Source organism: Bison bison, unplaced genomic scaffold, assembly GCF_000754665.1.
Source record: "Bison bison bison isolate TAMUID 2011002044 unplaced genomic scaffold, Bison_UMD1.0 scf7180017864146, whole genome shotgun sequence".
In the NCBI taxonomy this organism is placed as follows: Eukaryota; Metazoa; Chordata; class Mammalia; order Artiodactyla; family Bovidae; genus Bison; species Bison bison.
This window is the reverse complement of record NW_011494718.1, coordinates 10,244,805-10,264,398: the sequence shown is the minus strand read 5'-3', so window position 1 is coordinate 10,264,398 and position 19,594 is coordinate 10,244,805. Positions and strand designations below refer to the sequence as shown.

Genomic DNA, 19,594 nt, shown 5'->3' with positions numbered 1-19,594 from the left:
ACATGTGCTGTGTTGTACCAAACAGTTAAGTGCCAACGTTGTAAAGGATTGCTGTGGTAGCTGGTATGAACTGCCTGTCATATTATTTGGAGGATAAGCTGCTTTTCTCTATCCTCACTTTGGAAAGAGCTTAAAGTCCGCAGAAAAGAATTTCATTTCGCTATAAGGCAGGATTTCTTATCAACAATAACAATAATAATAACTGTGTTTTGAGTGCCAACTCTTTCTAAGAATTGTGTGGTGTGCATATATATAGAATACATATATAAAATGGCCGTATGTGCTATGTCATTTAGACATTATATCATTGACTCTTCAAATAGGAAACTGAGACTGAGAGGTAGGTGAAGTAACTTTCCTGGTCTTAAGAAGTGTTCAGCATTGGTACTGGTCACCCTACGGTCCCCAAACTTGGTATTTTATAAAATTGAGAAGAATGGTCTCAGAAGGTTGATGATTATTTCCAGTTATAAACTAGAAAGACATCTTGACATCAGTTCTCAGTAGTATTAAGTTTAACTCGATTACCTATGGGATGTCTTTTGATCCTCGGTTAATGATTTCTTACCGGGAGCAGTTTGTCCTGATGTTTGAAGGTATTGGAGACATTCAACTTGACTGTGCAGTATGAGGAAGAGGCAGGACCAAAGGGGTGCAAGACTTTGAGCTAGAGAAAAAGACAAAATGTGTCCACCTTCCAGCCTTACCTTTTCCTAGCTCTCTGACACTGGGCAACTTATCTAGCCTCTCTGAGCTTCAGTTTTGTCATCTAAAAAAATACAGATGATGATCACAATGATACCACCTACATTGTAGGGTTGTTAGAACAGCAGATTAGATAACGCCTGACATGTTATAAGCCTGAATATTTGAGATATTATTGATTACTATCTGGACTTCCCTGGTGGCTCAGATGGTAAAGCGTCTGCCTATAATGAGGGAGACTGGGGTTCAATCCCTGGGTCAGGAAGATCCCCTGAAGAAGGAAATGGCAACCCACTCCAGTATTCTTGCCTGGAAAATCCTGTGGATGGAAGAGCCTGGTAGGCTACAGTCCATGGTGTTGGCAAAGAGTCAGACACGACTGAGCGACTTTCTTTTTCTTTCTTTTGATTACTATCTATCCATTTAGATTATTGTTGAGAGATCGCTCTTCACCCACAGATTAAAGTGATGGATACAACTCTTGTGCAATTACATTTGTAAAAATTTTTTGTATTTTTTAATTCTTGGGAAGAATGGGCATTTTTCTCTGGACCAAGATAACACCAGAAATAAGTCTGAGAAACAAGTCAGGGGTTGAGAACACCAACGTCTTGTTATCTTCTATAATGAAAAGTAGAAAGCAAACTTCTTTCAGAGGTGCAGTGCTAAATGACAGCCCAGCCTAAGGACCACTTGGCTAATTAGCACACCTGCATTCCAGAATTTCCTGACGCCCCATTGCCACTTGTTGTTAGCTCCTTGAAAACTGCAGAAATTTGCCTGTGCAGGTGTGGAGAGCTGCTTGAATTATTTAGGGTGCATGAAAGAGCAAATTATTTAGGCAATAGAGCTGAAAATGTGGGCAAATTAGAATTTTTCATAGCAAGATTGTTCATTGTTAAGCCAATTCATGATTATATGTGTGCGTCTTGCTTCAGCTATTCCGCGCTACACAATAAACTCTCTTTGCTGCAATGAATATGGATGTGGACTAATTTAATCAATATACTTGTGATAGTAGTGGTGTCTGACAGATTTCATCCTTTGAAATACTGGCTGAGTTAATATCTGCAGTATATATATGGGCCAAGACTCATAATTTTTGTTACAAGAAGATTATTTTGAAAAGACACAACACTGCCTGTTAGAAAATGGAAAAGCCTGAGGGATGGAAAGCGAAGGGCAGGGAGATTTTTGTCCTGTTCCCTCTTATTGGTCTGAAAACGCCAATTTGTGGAGCTGAACTGCTTTCCTTTTGAAAAATTTGTGAGGCATTGACTATTTTTTTTCCCTCTTTGATATGTCTGAATTCTGTACCTTGACTGAAAAAGATAGAAGGAGGTGGTTTTTTGTGCATTGTTGGATTGAATGGAAGATTGAGTAAGTGCCCTGCTCTGATCTGCAAATGTTTGCTTTCTGGAAAGATCAACACATGTGATCAGATCACTTTCAGAGAATTTGCTTTTGGGGGCAAGTGGATTTTAGTCATTTCCTAAAGAGCACTTGTGTTTGAAATTGTCTTCTGAGCTAAGAGAGCCACCCAAAGAGGTAGGCTAGAAGAATAGTTTAACCTGATGAATTAAAATATCAGAACCTGGCTTTGGCGAACCCTCCCATCACCTCACCACGAGATTCCTAGGGAAGCTTGTTCTAACCTGGAATCTTTGGCCAACACTGCCCACTGGAGCCAGGCACAAACACAGCGCAGGGACCAAAGGTCTAGGCAGTTCGCCCCTCGCTGGACAGTGCAGGCCAGTCTACAGTGAGTCCATTCATAGGAAGCATCTGGCTTCCATAAAGTCTTGTAAAATATGTCTCAGCTAGAGTGCCCTCCAGAGCTACAGCAAGACTGAAGATTCAGCAGGAGTTTGGGAGCCTGACGTAGGCCAATGGTCCTTTGTGGTAGTAACACCAAACCCTGGATTTATACCACAGTGACTTTCCCACCCTGACTCCCAACCTCTTCCCAGCCTGGTTGAGAGCCATCCCAAGGGTAGAAGTTCTGGGTTGGGGTGTCAATCCCAGGGGCACCCCCATCATGAGTAAACCCTTCCTTACCAGGCTTCCAGACCACTTTCAAGATTCCAGGAGCCATTAGTAGGCAGTTTGGTCACTGCCTTAAACATCATCATGGCACTTCTCTTGGATCATCCACTAGCAATCCAGGCAGTGAACAACTGTACACCATTTTCCATTTGATCCAGATACATATAGTTCTACTCAGTGCTCCCTATCTGGCCTGCCTAGTGCTTTTCCTATCTTATAGAGGACTAAATAGGTATGCTTGACCTCCCCATTGCTAAGATGAAATGAAAATAACCTTTAGGCTTCCTTGGTGGTCAGTGGTTAAGAATTCCCTTGCCAAGACAAGGGATTTGGGTTCAATCCCTGGCCCGGGAAGATCCCACATGACTCCAGGCAGCTAAGCCCATGCACTACAACTACTGAGCCCATGTGCTGCAACTACTGAAGCCCATGCTCTGCAACAAAAGAAGCCATCACAATGGAAAGCCACACACCAAAATGAAAAACAGCCCCCTATCACCACAATGCAGCTCACAGCAATGGAGACCCATTGCTAGAGAAAGCCAGCACAAAGCCATGAAGACCCAGTGCTGTCAAAGATAGATAAATAAACATTTTTTTAAAGAAAATAACTCTTGAAAGGCCCAAGTTTAGTGCTAATATTGCTTTTCACTTTGATGCTGACTTAAACTATAAAGCCTAACAAGATTTGTCTAATTTTTCTTAATACAGTTTGAGGTGAGGTATAAGCAGAAGCAGCTCTGTCTTCCTTATTTCTTATATCAGTTGAATTTAATAGATGGGGCTTCCATGGTGGCTCAGATGGTAAACAATTTGCCTGCAATGCAGGAGACCCAGGTTTGATCTCATCCCCTGGAGGGGGAAATAGCAACCCACTCCAATATTCTTGCCTGGAGAATGCCATTGTGAGAGGAGCCTGGTGGGCTACAGTCCATGGGGTCGCAAAAAGTCAGACATGACTGAATGATGAACACTTTCAAGTACTTTGTGTTGTCTGTTTATTCTCTTCCTGAAGGTTTGGGATGGGGGAGGCTGGTTCTCATTACAGACTAGTTCATCCACATAGGAGAATCCAGGCAGTAACTTTCAGTTGATACCACCTTTCAGGCTTTTTCTATTACCACTTGGCTTTTGTCTCTAAAAAAACACTGGGCAAAATCTTCTCTCTCTAGAGCTGCAAACAATGTATGGCATAAAACTGTGCCTCTACCATATATCAAAAATATTGGAGGAGCCAAAAGTGTGTAACATTACTAGAGTTTAGATTTAACAATGAATTCTCCTTGAAGAAATCAAGCTAGTCTCTAAGATGAGGAGACCAACTCGAAGATCTTTTTGTTGAGTGTGATCTTATAACATATTAAGCTGCATAAGTCCAAATAGACATATTCGTGTACAAAGACACCATTATTGGGGTATTAGAAGGCTTTGGGTTTATGGCACGTTTATTGGATGTGAGATTTTGAACAGTGTCTAGCTCTGGACCATGAAACTAAGTAAGTCAACGCTAAAAGTGATTGATAGGAAAAGGACTCACTGAAAGACCCCACAGTACTTGTAGTCCCCTTGGAAGGAAGTTAATGGGAACACATCATGTGTAATGAGGTTAAGTCTAGTAATGCGTGCTCTTTCAAAGTATCGAATATGACATTACATCAGATCTAGAGTAAGTGGTTGTGGAAATTACCCCTGGATATGATGTGATATGACATTGGAAGAAATTGGGCTCAATGTGACATTGGACTCTGTGTACGTGTGTTAGTTACATCATGCAATATCGATACATTCCATAGACCAGTCATTGCTTTGTGTGAGGCATGGCACTAGGTAGGGTCTTTATGAAAATGAAGTATACTTGGGCACTTGCAATTTGTGTTTATGTGTGACTTAGTAGATAATCTAACATATCCAGTAGTGAAAACCATGGAAATAAATTTAGTGTAATGGCGTGTTTCAGGTAAACTGGTGAATGTTACCATCCTGTATATTTAGCCTAGTGTCGATTCTTTATTTCACACATAAATTATATTTAAGAGGTGGTCCAAGTACTTTGTTTTGCCTAATTATTCTATTCCTTAAGTTATTTTTTGATCCTTAATTATGCTCTTTCCAACTCTGCTCAAGATAAAGTATGTTTGCTTAGAAATGTGCTTTATCATATTTGGGAACTTTGGTGTAATATATATTAATTATTTGGTTATTCCTCCAGTATGAGACATCTTTAAGTAATCAGTTAGATAGAAATACATGCATGCTATACCAGAAAATCAATTTTCAGCATAAATAACTCAGAAGCTACATATTCTATTTGTCCAGATTCATCACTGTTAAATTCTGATAGGATATTAACGTTATGGTTGAAAGGTTTTGATCATACACAAATGGACTAATTTTTAACACATGGCAAGTCCATTAATTAAAAAAAGATGAGTAAGGAATTCTTACCAACATATGTAACTTATTAATATCTTGAATTGAATCGTTTTCCTAAGTAGTCTTAACTTTTTGGAGTCTATTTTTCTTCACCTGCCAAGCTACAATGCTCTAGCCAACACAGATTTATGACCTTTTAAAAATAATGATGGAAAATGAGATCGGAGGAAACATTTTAGTATCTGCTTTGCTCTGAGGCCTAAACTGCGAACTCTCCAGTTCTTGAAGGCTTTGAAATGCTGATTCCAGTCTTCTTGTGGGTTCTTAAACACCTTCTCAAATGACCCATTTTAATAACCTGAAAGCTATTATATAACGAGCAGCCATAATTTAGTCCAGGGCTCTAGGGGGACCCTCACAGTTCAGCAATGAATAGTTAATTCAGTATAATGTTTAGCAGGTTATTAGTTTTCACGATACAAATGCTGATCAGGGAACGCTTTTATAAGGTGTTTAAAAGAAAATGTAATTAACTGGTTGCGTGCTTCTGTTGCAGCTCAAATTGAAATTATTCCATGCAAGATCTGTGGAGACAAATCATCAGGAATCCATTACGGTGTCATTACATGTGAAGGCTGCAAGGTAAGCCTTTTCAATTGTTGTTGTTGTTTCTATTAATGTTCAGGGTGGGGGTATCTTTGTGACTTTTATTTTTTACTTCTACGATGCCTAAAAATTCAACCCCTTGGCATTTTGAGTGACGAGAAACAACAGGACGAAATAAGCATTGGGTGTTCATTACAGTGAAGGAAGTTTTATATATAGATATATGTGTGTATACACACAGGCACACACACATATAAAACACCTCCCATCAAAATAATGGGAGGCTGGAGAGAAGCGTTTGAGTGTGGCTCATTTGTCACTTCCAATCCCAGCATTGATATCTCTCTGGTTATCTTCTTTCAAAAAAGAGATGACTCTAGACTTCCGTAATGTCCCTGTTATAAGCTTTATAAGAAGGCGTTTCCGATAAGTTTAATGGGAATGCGATTGAAAATCTTATTGTTGGCACACAGATGTTGATACATCTGGTCAAACTGTGGCAAGGTTTTTGGGAAGAACTGAGTTCTGGTCCCAGGGCCGCCACTTGTTCCTATTGTTTTAGGCACGTCTGCCTCTTTTAGTGACTCTGTTTCTTCATCCATAAAGTGACATCCTTCCTATCTTTTAGAACTGTTTCAAGAATAGAAGTAAAAACTATACTTAGTCCTTATAAGCTGAAAAGTGCTATTTAAATCTAATAGTCTTCTTGCTGTTGTTACTATTTTAATCATTACTGATGCTGATCACAGGGCAACATGGACAGCACACGCATAATGTGGGAATGGAAAATAGAGACGTTTCTCCTAATCATTCAAGACCCCTGCACCTAGATTGCCTCTGTTATTCAAATTTCAATTTATTAAGATTTAAATCCTCCTGCTTATCTTGGAAGGGCCTTGAGACAGCTTGCTTACAGGATAAAACAGTGCAAGATAAACAGGAGAGAAGCTATTTAGACACGCAGGAGGCCTCTGAGACAGTTGCTTGCTACTGAACCAGGCCTGGATTAGCCCGAAAGCATTTGGATGCTGAAGGAAAAAAATAAAATCCACATATTTGGTTAGCTTTCCTTTAGTGAAATTAGAAAATACAATGTCATAAAATGCAAAACCACCTTCACACACAAGTAACTACTGAAGAGACTTAAGAGAAATTTCCCTCATAGCATCCTTATGTCTTGTTTTACTGTTAATCATTCATCGTAACATTTACCACTTTGTAAGTGTACAAATGTTTCATATCGATCTCATCTTGGGGAAGCTTGAGATTTCCGCACACCAACTACATACTTTTTTTTTTTTTTAATTCACTCATCTTTAGAAATAGAGAACTTTCTACTCAAAGGAAACTGAATTATTCATCTCTCTGGTAACCCTCAAGACCTCAAGCTTCTGTATTAGCAAGGAAAATAAATTATTTCCTCAATTTGCCCTCCCTCCAAATTAGTTACTAAATTAAAATTAAAACAAATGAAATCAGCTGCCTGGCCTATGTTACCCCAAGCTGTAAGGAAGAGAGGGATCTATGACAGCTGTCATTTCATTGATTTTTGAGGTTAATTTGGCTGATGTGACTGGACAGTTGTCACACATCATCCTCACTCACTCTGTGTTTGCACCTTCTTGTCCCTTGTAGGGGATGGCATAGCCTCTTTTTTTCTCTTTTTTTTCCTGTTTTTAATTGGAGGATAATTGCCTAGCATGGCCTTTCCTGATGAAAGGTGTATAGCCAGCAGTGCTCCTCTACCAGGAGTTCCAAGCAGACTTGACTTTTGTGCATTGCCTGTCACCTAGGTGTTTTCTGAAGTGGACAGGTCCCAAGCAGACAAAGCTGCTCACTCCGTCTGTGTCTCTCAGTAATGCCGCACATAGTTTAATGTGGCAAATTGAATTGAATACAGAACCTGGCAGGGCCAGGGAGAGGGCACAGGCTACTTCATAGGAAACACCCCAGCAGTTCTGAAGATTAACAACATGCTATTCAGAAAGATTTGAATTGATTCCCTGAGTACCACTGTTTACAGAGGCAGGAACGATGTGTGTTTTCTTTGTTTATTTATGACAAAAATGAAAGTGATAAGAAAGCAAAGGGCAGCTATTATTTCCCTGTTGTCATTTTCCTAGATTCCCTTCCAGGTCTTGTGCAGCCTCAGTGCCAACGTGGTTTTGGTTGTCTGCAGTTCTGTTTTTCATCACTATTGACTTTATACAATGGAAATATCAAAAACAATTAAAACTTAATTTCATTAACAGATTGGGCCTATGCCCAGTCTAGGATCTATACAGTGGTATGTGTTTATATTTGATGAATGTAGTATTTGTTCTGTACCATAGTTTCTGCCTCAATTAACATTTTTTTTAATTGACGTATAGTTGATTTACAATGTCATGGTAGTTTCAGGCGTACAGCACAGTTATTCAGAATCTTGTCCAGATTATTTTCCCTTATGTGTGTGTTAGTTGCTCAGTCATGTCCAACTCTTTGCAGCCCTATGGACTGTAGCCCACCAAGCTCCTTTGTCCATGGGATGTGCACAATACTGTCCATAATACTGGAGTTGGTTGCCATTTCCTTATCCAGGGGATCTGCCCAACCCAGGGATTGACCTGGGTCCCCCACATTGCAGGCAGATTCTTTAATATCCGAGTATAATCCCCTAGTCTATACAGTAGGTCTTTGTTGGTTATCTGTTTTATATATGGTGGTATGTACATGACAACTAACATTTTTATCTCTAGTAGGAGTGAAGTCAAGAGATTTCTACTTTTGCCAGTGGTGTTAATGATTTATCATATTCTAACCAGATGGAGATGGTTGTATCATGACAGATTGTCGATAGTTTATCTCTGTGATAGAATCATCAGATTTAAGGAAAATTTCTGATTAGACTTCCCTGGTGGCTCAGATGGTAAAGCGTCTGCCTACAATGTAGGAGACTTGGGTTCGATCTGAGTCGGGAAAATCCTCTGGAGAAGGAAATGGCAACCCACTCCAATACTCTTGCCTGGAAAATCCCATAGACAGAAGAGTGTGGTAGGCTACATTGCATGGGGTCACAAAGAATCGGACACGACTGAACAACTTCACTTTCACTTTTCTGATTAGATATATAAATAGATATCTAATAAGGGAAAAAAAAGTGACTCAGTCTTTGTCTGAAAAAAATCACTTTGTGAATGTATTTTGAATTGCATTTTAAAAACAACCTGAAGCCACAAGAAATCATAGGACCTATATATAGTCACTGAAATGATTCTGTCTTCACCACATACTTGCTCAGGTAAGCATTACACATGAACAGCACAAGTGGGTGTTTTGGTAGCTCTTTTTCTGGTTCCTGAGTATTCCCAGCTCACTCTCTCTATATCCCTTTGGCTGTGTGCAGAGAGACAGCACAGTGTCAGACTTATGTTCTGGTTCTTGAGCCAGACTGCCTGGGTTCAAGTCAGAGTTCTGCTGTTTACCAGTTTGAGCAGCCACCCAACCTCTCTGTGCCTCTGTTGTTGCACACGTTTAGGTGAAGCACTCACAAGAGTGCTAGTGTAAGAAGCACTCACTGAGTACTGGTTCTGGTCGTTATTCTTGGGCAAGCCTGAGCAATGTGCTCTGTATAGTCAGACACTATTTCCAGGACATCTGTGGGTCCAGTCTTGATTTTGTGACCATTCATAATTTGATATGTAGCTCTGCCAATATAAACAACGAAAATACGAGCACCCCCTTGGGTGCTTTATAAATGCTATAAGAAATCTAAAGACACAGAAGATGAGATTGGGTGCATTCAGGGTGGTGTGGCTATAGACATGGCAGTTCAGTGATTAAGATTCCGCTCTTCCATTGCAGAGGACTTGGGTTCGATCCCTGGTTGGGGAACTAAGGTCCCACATGCCGCATGGCAAACAAGCCCAACTGCTGAGGCTCTGCACTCAAGAGGCCATGCTCTGCAACTGGGAAAGCCCCTGAGTGGCAAAACTATAGAAATCCCACCTGCCACAGCAAAGATGCAGCACAGCCAAAAACAAACCAAAAAAAAGATGACCGAATCCTTCCTTCATGCAGCTCACAGTCTACCTGTGGAGATGAGACATTTGTAGCATATGAAGAATGCAATACTAGGGTGAGGCCACAGTCTGAGATGTGACCCACGAAGCACACATCCACTAGGCATCCAGAGCCTAAAAATGGGCAAGTCTTAGTTGTACTCTAGGGACAAGATGTAGTAGCCTGGTTTAACAAGAGCAGCGGGTTACTTCAGAGAAGGCAATGGCAACCCACTCCAGTACTCTTGCCTGGCAAATCCCATAGACAGAAGAGGCTGGTAGGCTGCAGTCCATGGGATCCCTAGGAGTTGGACACAACTGAGCGACTTCACTTTCAATTTTCCCTTTCATGCATTGGAGGAGGAAATGGCAACCCACTCCAGTGTTCTTGCCTGGAGAATCCCGGGGACGGGGGAGCCTGGTGGGCTGCCGTCTCTGGGGTCTCACAGAGTCAGACACAACTGAAGCGACTTAGCAGCAGCAGCAGCGGGTTACTCTCTCTACAGTGGAAGATAAGGTTAGACAGTATGCCATCCCAAATTTTTAAGAGCTCTGTTATGCCAAGGTTTTTATTGTAAAAATATTGCCCTTGTTCTTTGGAAATAATGAAGAAACAATGTATTAGCATTGGGCGAGCCCTGAATATTGCATTTCAGAAGACTGTTGAATCCAGGCCTAGAAGGGCTTAGCTCTGTGAGAAAAGATGTTTCTGAGCTTTTGGAACAGAAAGTAGTCCCAGCCCTGGGTGAGCACTAGCAGAGGGTGTCATGTAGGCTGGGCATGCTTGCCAGGGAGGAGGGGCTGGGCCTTGGAGCATGGAGACAGAGGAGAAGGCCAGAAATAAAATGAGAGGCTGCTTTTCAGGGTTCAGGTTGGCTCTTCAAAGTGAATACAAATGCTGAAGTGTTTATGGTTGAGGCTTTCTTTTGAGATATGGTTTCCCTGGTAGCTCAGTTTTTAAAGAATCTGCCTGCAATGCAGGAGATCTGGTGTAATTCCTGAGTCGGGAAGATCCACTGGAGAAGGGATAGGCTACTGCTTCATTATTCTTGGCTTTCCTGGTGGCTCAGCTGGTAAAGAATCCCCCCGCAATGGGGGAGACCAGGGGTCGATCCCTGGGTTGGGAAGATACCCTGGAGAAGGGAAAGGCTGCCCATTCCAGTATTCTGGCCTGGAGAAGTCCATGGATACAGTCCATGTGGTTGCAAAGAGTCAGACATGACTGAGTGACTTTCACTTTCCTTTTCACTTTTCTTTTGAGGCATGGTTCTGTTTATCATCCGACTTCAGTTCCTACCTTCAGTATTAGATACAGTGGTTGCTTAGAGGATAATGATGAAACATTTATCTCAAGATTAAAAAACACACACACAGTTTTTCATCCATATTCTCTCAGTCTTTGGGGCTCTATCATAACTTTTTCCCCCAGTTTTGTTGGGAAATAATTGGCATACGTTACTGTATAAGTAAGTCATTCAGCATGATGGTATGATTTACATATGTTGTGAAATGGTTATCAAAATAATTTCAGCTAACATTCATTTTCTCATACACATATGATGCTTGAACAACTTGAGTTTGAACTGCATGGGTCCACTGAGTTATACTCACACAGATTTTTTTCAATAAATAATACTGAGGAGAAATTGTAAATAAATATGAATTTCTTTTTAATGTTATCTTTTCATATTTGATGTCTACTGTTGGTAATGCATATAACATCTCCTGTATTGTATATGACAATATGGATGTAGATACTGACAGACAATTCATCTTGAAAACAAAGGACATAAACTTATGGTATTGATAAATACAACAGAGGACTGTCAGTATATTTTCTCCTCCCTGTGATTTTTAAATAACATTTTCTTTTCTCTGGCTTATTTTATTGTAAGAATACATTATATAGCTCATACAACATACAAAATTTTTGTTAACTATTTATGTTATTAGTAGTTCAGTTTGCAGGGAGTCAAAAGTTAAACTTGGATTTTTTACTAAATGAGGGTTTACAACCCCTAACCCTTGCATTGTTCAAAGGTTAACTGCAGATACAATGAAAAAAAAAAAAAAAATAAAGGGAAAATTTTTTCTCTTTGTGATGAAAACTCTTAGGATTTATTCTCATATCAACTTTCTTACATATCATATGGTAGTGTTAACTATAATTATCATTCAACTATGACTTCTTTTTTAAATTTTGATCGCTTTTGTCCATCATAGATTTTTTTGTGTGTGCCAGTTTTAATTTTTATTTAGTTTTTGGCCATGCCACGCGGCATGCAGAATCTTAGTTCCCCCAACCAGTGTTTAAAACCCATGGTCCCTACAGTGGAAGCATGGAGTCTTAACCACTGCACTGCCAGGGAAGTCCCTGACTTCTTAAATAATAATGTACAGTTGAGTACTGAAGTTAGTAAATTGATTTCTGATTACACTTAAGACCCTTTACCTTGTGATAAGTCTAAGAATGTGTCAAATATTTATTCATCAATTAATACATTTAAGATGATGTCTTATGAAAAGCTTCCTCTTCCACCCAGGAAAGGGAGAACTTGGAATTTTTTTTTTTTTTTTTTTTGCATTAACAAATATTCTCTCTGAAATTAGCAAGTCTTTTCAGAGATATCCCAGAACATATAAATCAGTACTTTTTTTTTTTCTGTTAAAGAGTTAAAGCATTTTCTGGAGTTGCTTATGTTTTAGGTTAAAAACACATATCCACAAATGTTCCTTTTAGGCCCAAATTTTTTTTCTTTTTTAAGGGTTCTAATATTTTCATTTCAGTTGTAAAATTTCACTCACCCTGGGTCAATCTTGTCCACTTTTCAGCATTAGTACATTTATGCTCAACATTTTTACTTCAGCACTTTATAGCACTTGGCCCCAGTATTAGAGCTAGCCATTTAAAATGAAAATTATATTTGGCTGTTATTACATCCTGTGACATCAGAATTTCATTTCTGTTTTAGACAGGTGGTAAGAACAAATTTTTTATTTAGCAACATATTCCAGGCCTGTGATGAAATAAATGCACAAGTGGTTGGATGTGTTAAACCCCAATTTGCATCAAGATGATTTGGGTATTTGAGGGGGTTTTTTGGTTTTAGTTTTTTTGTTTTTTTTTTTTTCCTTTGGTTTGATCTTAATCATGCCTCTGCTCATAGAAAATGCTGGGCTTGTGAGCTTGTGGTGCATAGGGTGTACCATGGTGTCTGGCTCAGAGTAAGGCCTCTCATGCCTGCTTGGGAATCACTGTTGCTGAATGTGTCACCAGGATTGGATCTGAGCATGGCAGATCACCAGATGTATGGCAAAACAGACATCTCTTACCAAATACAACACATGAGGTCAGCTTTAATCAGAGAGCATTTGCACGTACAATTCTACGGGGAGTTCAGTCACTATTGAACGGAAAAGTGGTTGAGAAGATCCATCTTGCCATGATTTATTGCTACCAGCTGCCTGAGTGTGGGGCTGTACCAGCTCACTTTGGCAAATGATGTTTCCTGTTTTGTTTTGTTTTTTTTCCTAAAGAACAAATTTCCCTTTTCTTTTGCTTCCTTTTGGAATGTTATTCCTGCCTCCCCCGACTTTAATTTTATCATTTCTTTTGCCTCTTCCTTTCTTTGATTTTAATTTATGCATGCCCTCTTTCCCCCTCAGTAAAATTAAGTTGCCAGTTATATTCTTTTTTAACTTTAAATCCTTAACTTTCAAGCCCACGTTTATCCAAAGATACGTCTTTTTTCTCTCCCCCATACTTCTGAACATTCCAACAGGAAGTTCCGAAAATAAATAAAACTGAAATTGAGTTCATACCTTTCCAGCTAGGATTCTCTGTTCTTCTCAGCCTCAGGAGTGAAATGAGAGGGATTCCCACTTCTATAGTCTCCCAGATCCCAACATTTCAGTTGGCTTGGAAAATACAATAATCCACTCAGGCATATGAGCATTCACAATAAATCATAGAGTTATGAATAAATCTCGGTTGTCAAAAGCAAATGTGTAGCTGTTCCAACGCGTCTGCCATTAGAATTCAGCAAGGCAGCTGTCAGCTGTTTTCTTGTAATTAAACAGCCAATGAGCAGCTAATTAAGACATATGTGTATACAGAAGTGGAAGTGGGTATGTTAATGAACTGTAGGAATCAATTCATTAAGTGAAAATTGTCAAAAGACCAAACATCAGATCAGCATTTCAGCCTGTGCCTCCCTGGGAAGGAGCCCCGAGCAGGAGGGGAGCCCCTGAGAGCCAGAACCCCACCCCAACACCTTCCCAGCCACACTTACAGGTCTCTGCCGCTAAGGCCCACTTGGGGGCGAAGATATTAATAACCCCAATAGGAAATGTCACGTCTATTTCAAAGCCTTTTATTAAAAAGACCTAGCAAAGGAAAGTTGTTTTCCTACTTGTATAAACCTAGTATTTGATACCCTATAAAATGCCATCTCCCTCAGCTCATGTCTGAACCATTATATGGAACTTTGTACAACTGAAAAGTGAGGCTTTTTTACCTGTTTGTTGTTTATCTGTTTTTGTTTGGTCTGCCCCATATCTTTGTATGCATGTCTTCTGGGTAGTATATTAAGAACTCTCTGGCCTTTGGGTTAAGATGTACCCAGATTTCAAGAATTCAAATCTTGGCGCCTCTCCTTCAACTGCTGTGTGACTTTGAAAAGATGGTTTAACCTCTCTGAACTGGAATTTTCTTATTTGTAAATAGACATAAAAATACCTGCTTTGTAAAGCTGTGAATTGCGTGTGAATCAGGTTTGTGAAGCGTGCTCCCCGGTGCTTGGTATAGAATAGGAGCTCACCATGTGATTGTCACCACAGGTTTTTATCATGGCATCATTTTTCCTCTGGCCTTTCATTCCGCAAGTGTTTGTTGACTGCTCCAAGTCCTAGGCTGTGTAATAACCCATTAGAAGATGGCAGGTGTGGGGACCTGAGAAAATTGCAGTGAAGATAGAGAAAAGTAGATGGATTTGAGGAATATGAAGATCCAGAAACAGCCTAATTTAGTAACTGCATGCATGTGGATGGGGAGGGAGCAGGGAGGCCCATCTTTCTGCTTTGAATATCTGGGTTAAGGGTGGTACCCTTGCCTGAGCAAGGAAACACTGGAGGAAGAGAGACTGGGAAAATAATCAGTGGGTCTGGAAGTGTTCTGTTCGGAATGAAGATAAAGCCATTCAGTATGTATTGAATGGATAAACAATAAGGTCCTACTGTATAGCACAAAGGAAATCTATATTCAGTATCCTATGATAGGGTCTTCCCTGGTGTCTCAGTGGTAAAGAATCCATCCGCCAACACAGGGCATGGGTTCAGTCCCTGATCCAGGAAGATCCCACATGCCACAGAGCAACTAAGCCTGTGCGCCACAACTCTCGAGCCTGCGCTCTGGAGCCCAGCAGCCACAACTACTGAAGCCCACACACCCTGGAGCCTGTGCTCCACAACAGGAGAGGTCACTGCAGTGAAAAGCCCACACGCCACAACTAGAGAGTGACCCCTACTTGCCACAGCTAGAGAAAAGCCCACTCAGCAGTGAAGACCCAGCACAGCCAAAAATAAATAAATAAATATATTTTTTAAATATATCCCATGATAAACATAGTAGAAAATAATATAAAAAAGAAGGCATATATAACTGAATCACTTTGCTGTACAGAGGAAATTGGCATATTGTAAACCAGCTATAGTTTAATTTTTTAAAAAGATAAAGCCATCCAGCTAAAGTTTCTGGAGAATGTTTGTATATGTGTGTGTTGGTGGTGGGGATGATGGGGCTGTAGAAGGCCACGCCACAACTCTGGGTATGTGCCTATCCAAAATAGAGAGGAGCCACTTAGACAGCCTGTTGGAAAGCCGAGCATCCAGCAAGGACTGGGCTCAGTCCAGTCACCCGCTGGTCAGTTTTTAACAATCAACTCTCTGGAAAACAAACAGTGTCTATATATATGTACATAACTGTAGTATGTATGTCACTGATACAATTACATACAATTTACAAGTAGTGCAATTGACAATACATTATTATAAACGGAATATATAATATATGAAACGAAAGTGAAAGTGTTGGACTCAGTCGTGTCCGACTCTTTGCGACCCCTTGGACTGTAGCCCGCCAATCTCCTCCCTCCATGGGATTTCCCAGGCAAAAATAATGTAGTGGGTAGCCATTCGCTTCTCCACGGGATCTTCCCATCCCAGGGATCAAACCCAGGTCTCCTACATTATAGGCAGGTTCTTTACCATCTGAGCCACCCATATAATATATAGTAGATATTATATATATGATGTATAGTTTGTGTGTAGACAGATGATTCTCATTGAATACACTCATTGATTTTTGCTGAACTCTTACATCCACACTTGTGGTTGTGGTTGATGAAAGACTATAGCGTCAATGTGATTTTTCATTTACAATAATAAGAGGAAAGTGAAACAAGGAAAAGCATGTGTTGGAACTTCTCTCATTTGTCAGTGATGATGTGAGCAACTACTTTCTGAATCAGATAATAGTTTTTAAAAACTGGAAGGATCGATCTTCACATTTTTTGTGCCCTTCACAATGTGATGGCTATAGACATGACATACTTTTAAATTGAACCTGCATTGTTATCATTTTCTTCATCACTTTTTAAAAAAAATTTATTGAAATATAATTCATTTACAAGGTTGTGTTAGTTTCAGATGTACAGCAAAGTGATTAAGTTACACATATACATATATTCATTCTTTTTCAGATTCTTTACCTTATATGGATTATTACAGAATATTGAGTATAGTTTCCTGTGCTGTACAGTAGGTCCTTGTTGGTTATCTATTTTATATATGGTGGTGGTGGTTTAGTCACTAAGTCGTGTCTGATTCTTTGCAACCCCATGGACTGCAGCCCACCAGACTCCTCTGTCAATGGGATTTCCCAGGCACAAATTCTGGAGTGAGTAGCCATTTCCCTCTTCAGGGGATCTTGCGACCCAGGGAGTGAACCCACATCTCCTGCTTGGCAGGTAGATTCTTATCACTGAGCCACCTGGGAAGCCCATTTTATATATAGTAGTATGTATATGTCAAGTTAATGTTTAATAATGGTTATGTTTAACAATTGGTTCACAAAATTTCTGAAATTTTGACATTCAGCTCTTGCAACCCAGTATCAGCCTTCTCCCATACCCATGGCCTCTGTCCCCATCCTAGGAAACGCCAATCTAACGGGATCAATGAAAATTTTCAGAGTATACAGCCAGATTTTTTTTTATATAGCAGTAGAGTCTTCCCTGGCTAAGACTCTGCACTCCTAATGCAGGGGACCCAGGTTTGATCCCTAGTCAGGGAACTATATCCCACAATGAAACACCTAAAGATCCCACGGTGAAGATAGAAGATCTTGCATGCAACAGCTAAGATCTAGCATGGCCAAATAATTTTTTTTTTAACTAGGCAATAGAATTTTCCAAAGAACAGAGGCAGAAGTTAGAAATAAAACTCAACAGAAGGCACTTTGAAAGGCTTGGTGAAATAAGGCAGGAAACACTGGCAAATTCTCTTTGAGGCAGTGGAAATGGAGGTGGAAGGTTGATGAATGTGAGGAAATCAAGACTGAGTAACATGGGTTTTGTTAGCCCAACACTGCAGGAGAGATGCTTATGTGGGAGGCACTACACTTAAAATTAGGATGCTGGAGTTCAAGTCCCAGCAATGACATGAAGCCACGGGGGAGCCTTGGACATGTCACTCAGCTTTCTCAGCTTCATTTTTGTTATCTGCAAAATCAGAGAGCTAGAGTAGATCCCTGATTCTTAACAAAGGGAAAGCAGCAGAGTCTTCAGGAAGCTTTGTTAAAATGTTTACCATACAGAATGACGCGTTGTCTTTTTTGACCTACAAAAATGGCACTTTCACATTGTTCAAACGAGCATGTATGTCAGCGAATATACCCTCAGATGTTCTGGTTCAGAAGATCTTAGGTGTATTTTTTAAAAGTTCCACCGGTGATTCTGATACACATTCAGTTGGAGAACTACTGAGTCAAGTAATCTCAACTTCCTTTCATCTCTAAAGGCTGTTTGCATATTCTAACGTACTGTTTGCAATAACTGCATGTGAGTCTGCTGCCACTAGGTGGTGGTAGTGTGCCACAGTCACACCAAATACCGGTATCCTGAATGTCATCATGGTGGCCCCCTGCTCAAGCCCACCGTGTTTGTAATGGCACATCTCCATGTACCTGGACAGCCATAAAAAGTGAACTTTTCAGAAAGCCAAAGAAGTCATTCATTAGCTCAGCTTTTAGAAGTGAAACTCCACCATTGTATATTTAACATCTGTCCCAGCTGACTCGCAGCTTCCGCGCTTTCTTCTCTACACATACCTCCTCAGTTCCTCCCAAAAACTCCAAGCGCTGCCTTGCGCTGTCACTGCTCTCTGTGTGGCCGCCAGCTTCCCCACCCCTAGGACCGGGATCCCAGCCTACTCGTTTATCAGTGGGACCCTCTCCAGGTCCCACATCAGTCAAGATCCGGCTTCTCCATTTATGAGCAGGCTTCTCGCTTTATGAAGGAAGATACCTACCATACGTTCTCCCTTTCTTCCTTTCTGCCCTTCTAATCCTTCTCGTATATGCTCATTCGCTTTAAATACTTCATCAGTTTAACTGCCCAAATCCTCTGAGAATCCCCAAGAATATACTGAAATGAAGAGTTTTTATTTTTTTGTTTATTGGCCGTGCCTTGTGACACGTGGCATTCTTGTTCCCTGATCAAGGATTGAACCCATGTGCCCTGCATTGAAAGTTCAGAATCTTAACCACTGTACCACCAGGGAAATCCCTGTAGGGTTGTGGAGTTTTGTTGCTGTTGTTTTAAGGGGAGACAAGGGGCAGGAAAGGAACACCAAGCCCTCGTTCTATCTGAAAGGCAGAGTTTGGTGTGTCTGATTCACCTAGGCTTACCCTTTCCCTCCCTCCATGGCTCTCACCTTATAAACCTGCCTGACCCCTCCCCTTTGGTATTTGATAGCTAGCCTTGTGGGCTGTCAACTTAGTCCAAAAGAAAGGTTTTTTCTGTGGTTCTTAGTGCTGCCACTCCCTGAACTTTCCACAGGCACTTGCTCAAATGACTCAGTGAGAAGTAAATGGGATTGTAAAGAGTAAGGTGTGTCTATTTGCACGTTTGCTTTCCCCAAGCCCTTCGGAGCTGAGACAGCTAAAGAAGTGGAGTCCTTTTTCACGTATTGGTTCCAGCCTCAGCACCATTGCTCCAAGAGCATGTGGAAAGCCTCATGGATTTGTCTTGCAAATAGGTGGTACAATTTCTCAGACATCTTTAAAGATAGTGACTGCGCCTTGGATTCAGTTTGTTGTTGTTATTGTTTTGTTTTCTAAATGAGCCAAAGTAATCTAGAAATAACTAGGGTGAATTAAAGAGGACATAACCCTCCTGGTGATAAATGAGGGAAAAATCATGAAATTGTGAAACTGACTTTCTTGTGTGAATAACCCACATCAGGAGGTGGCTATAGAAGAGGAATTTATTAAATGCCTGGGCAGTGACAACATGGCCAGCTAAAGGGGTTAACCGGGAGGAAAACTAATTTCAGAACAGATCAGTCTTGCTCCTTGATCATGCATACCTTGTGTCTTGACACTGCTTCCTTTAATGGTCACCTTCTGTAAGAACCCCCAAGTGGGAATCCTTTTTGACACACAAAAAGAAGCAGAAGAACAACAAAAGGGATAAAAGTGTGAGTTCTGGAATTAAACCACCTGAATTCAGATCCTGACTTTATCCCACGCTGGGGGGGGGTGGGGG

The 19,594-nt window shown here is 40.5% G+C and overlaps 1 protein-coding gene across 2 annotated transcripts in view; it reads left to right on the top strand.

Moving 5' to 3' along the window:
* RORA (RAR-related orphan receptor A) overlaps window positions 1-19,594 on the top strand; it is a 111,051-nt gene that overhangs the window by 55,791 nt on the left and 35,666 nt on the right. For both annotated transcript variants that reach the window (XR_825345.1, XM_010840780.1), the window contains exon 2: window positions 5,681-5,766. Coding sequence is in view for 1 of the 2 variants with exons in the window: in XM_010840780.1 (XP_010839082.1) it covers window positions 5,681-5,766 (86 nt within the window). In the remaining variant the exon portion in view is untranslated. The remainder of the gene's footprint in view (window positions 1-5,680; window positions 5,767-19,594) is intronic.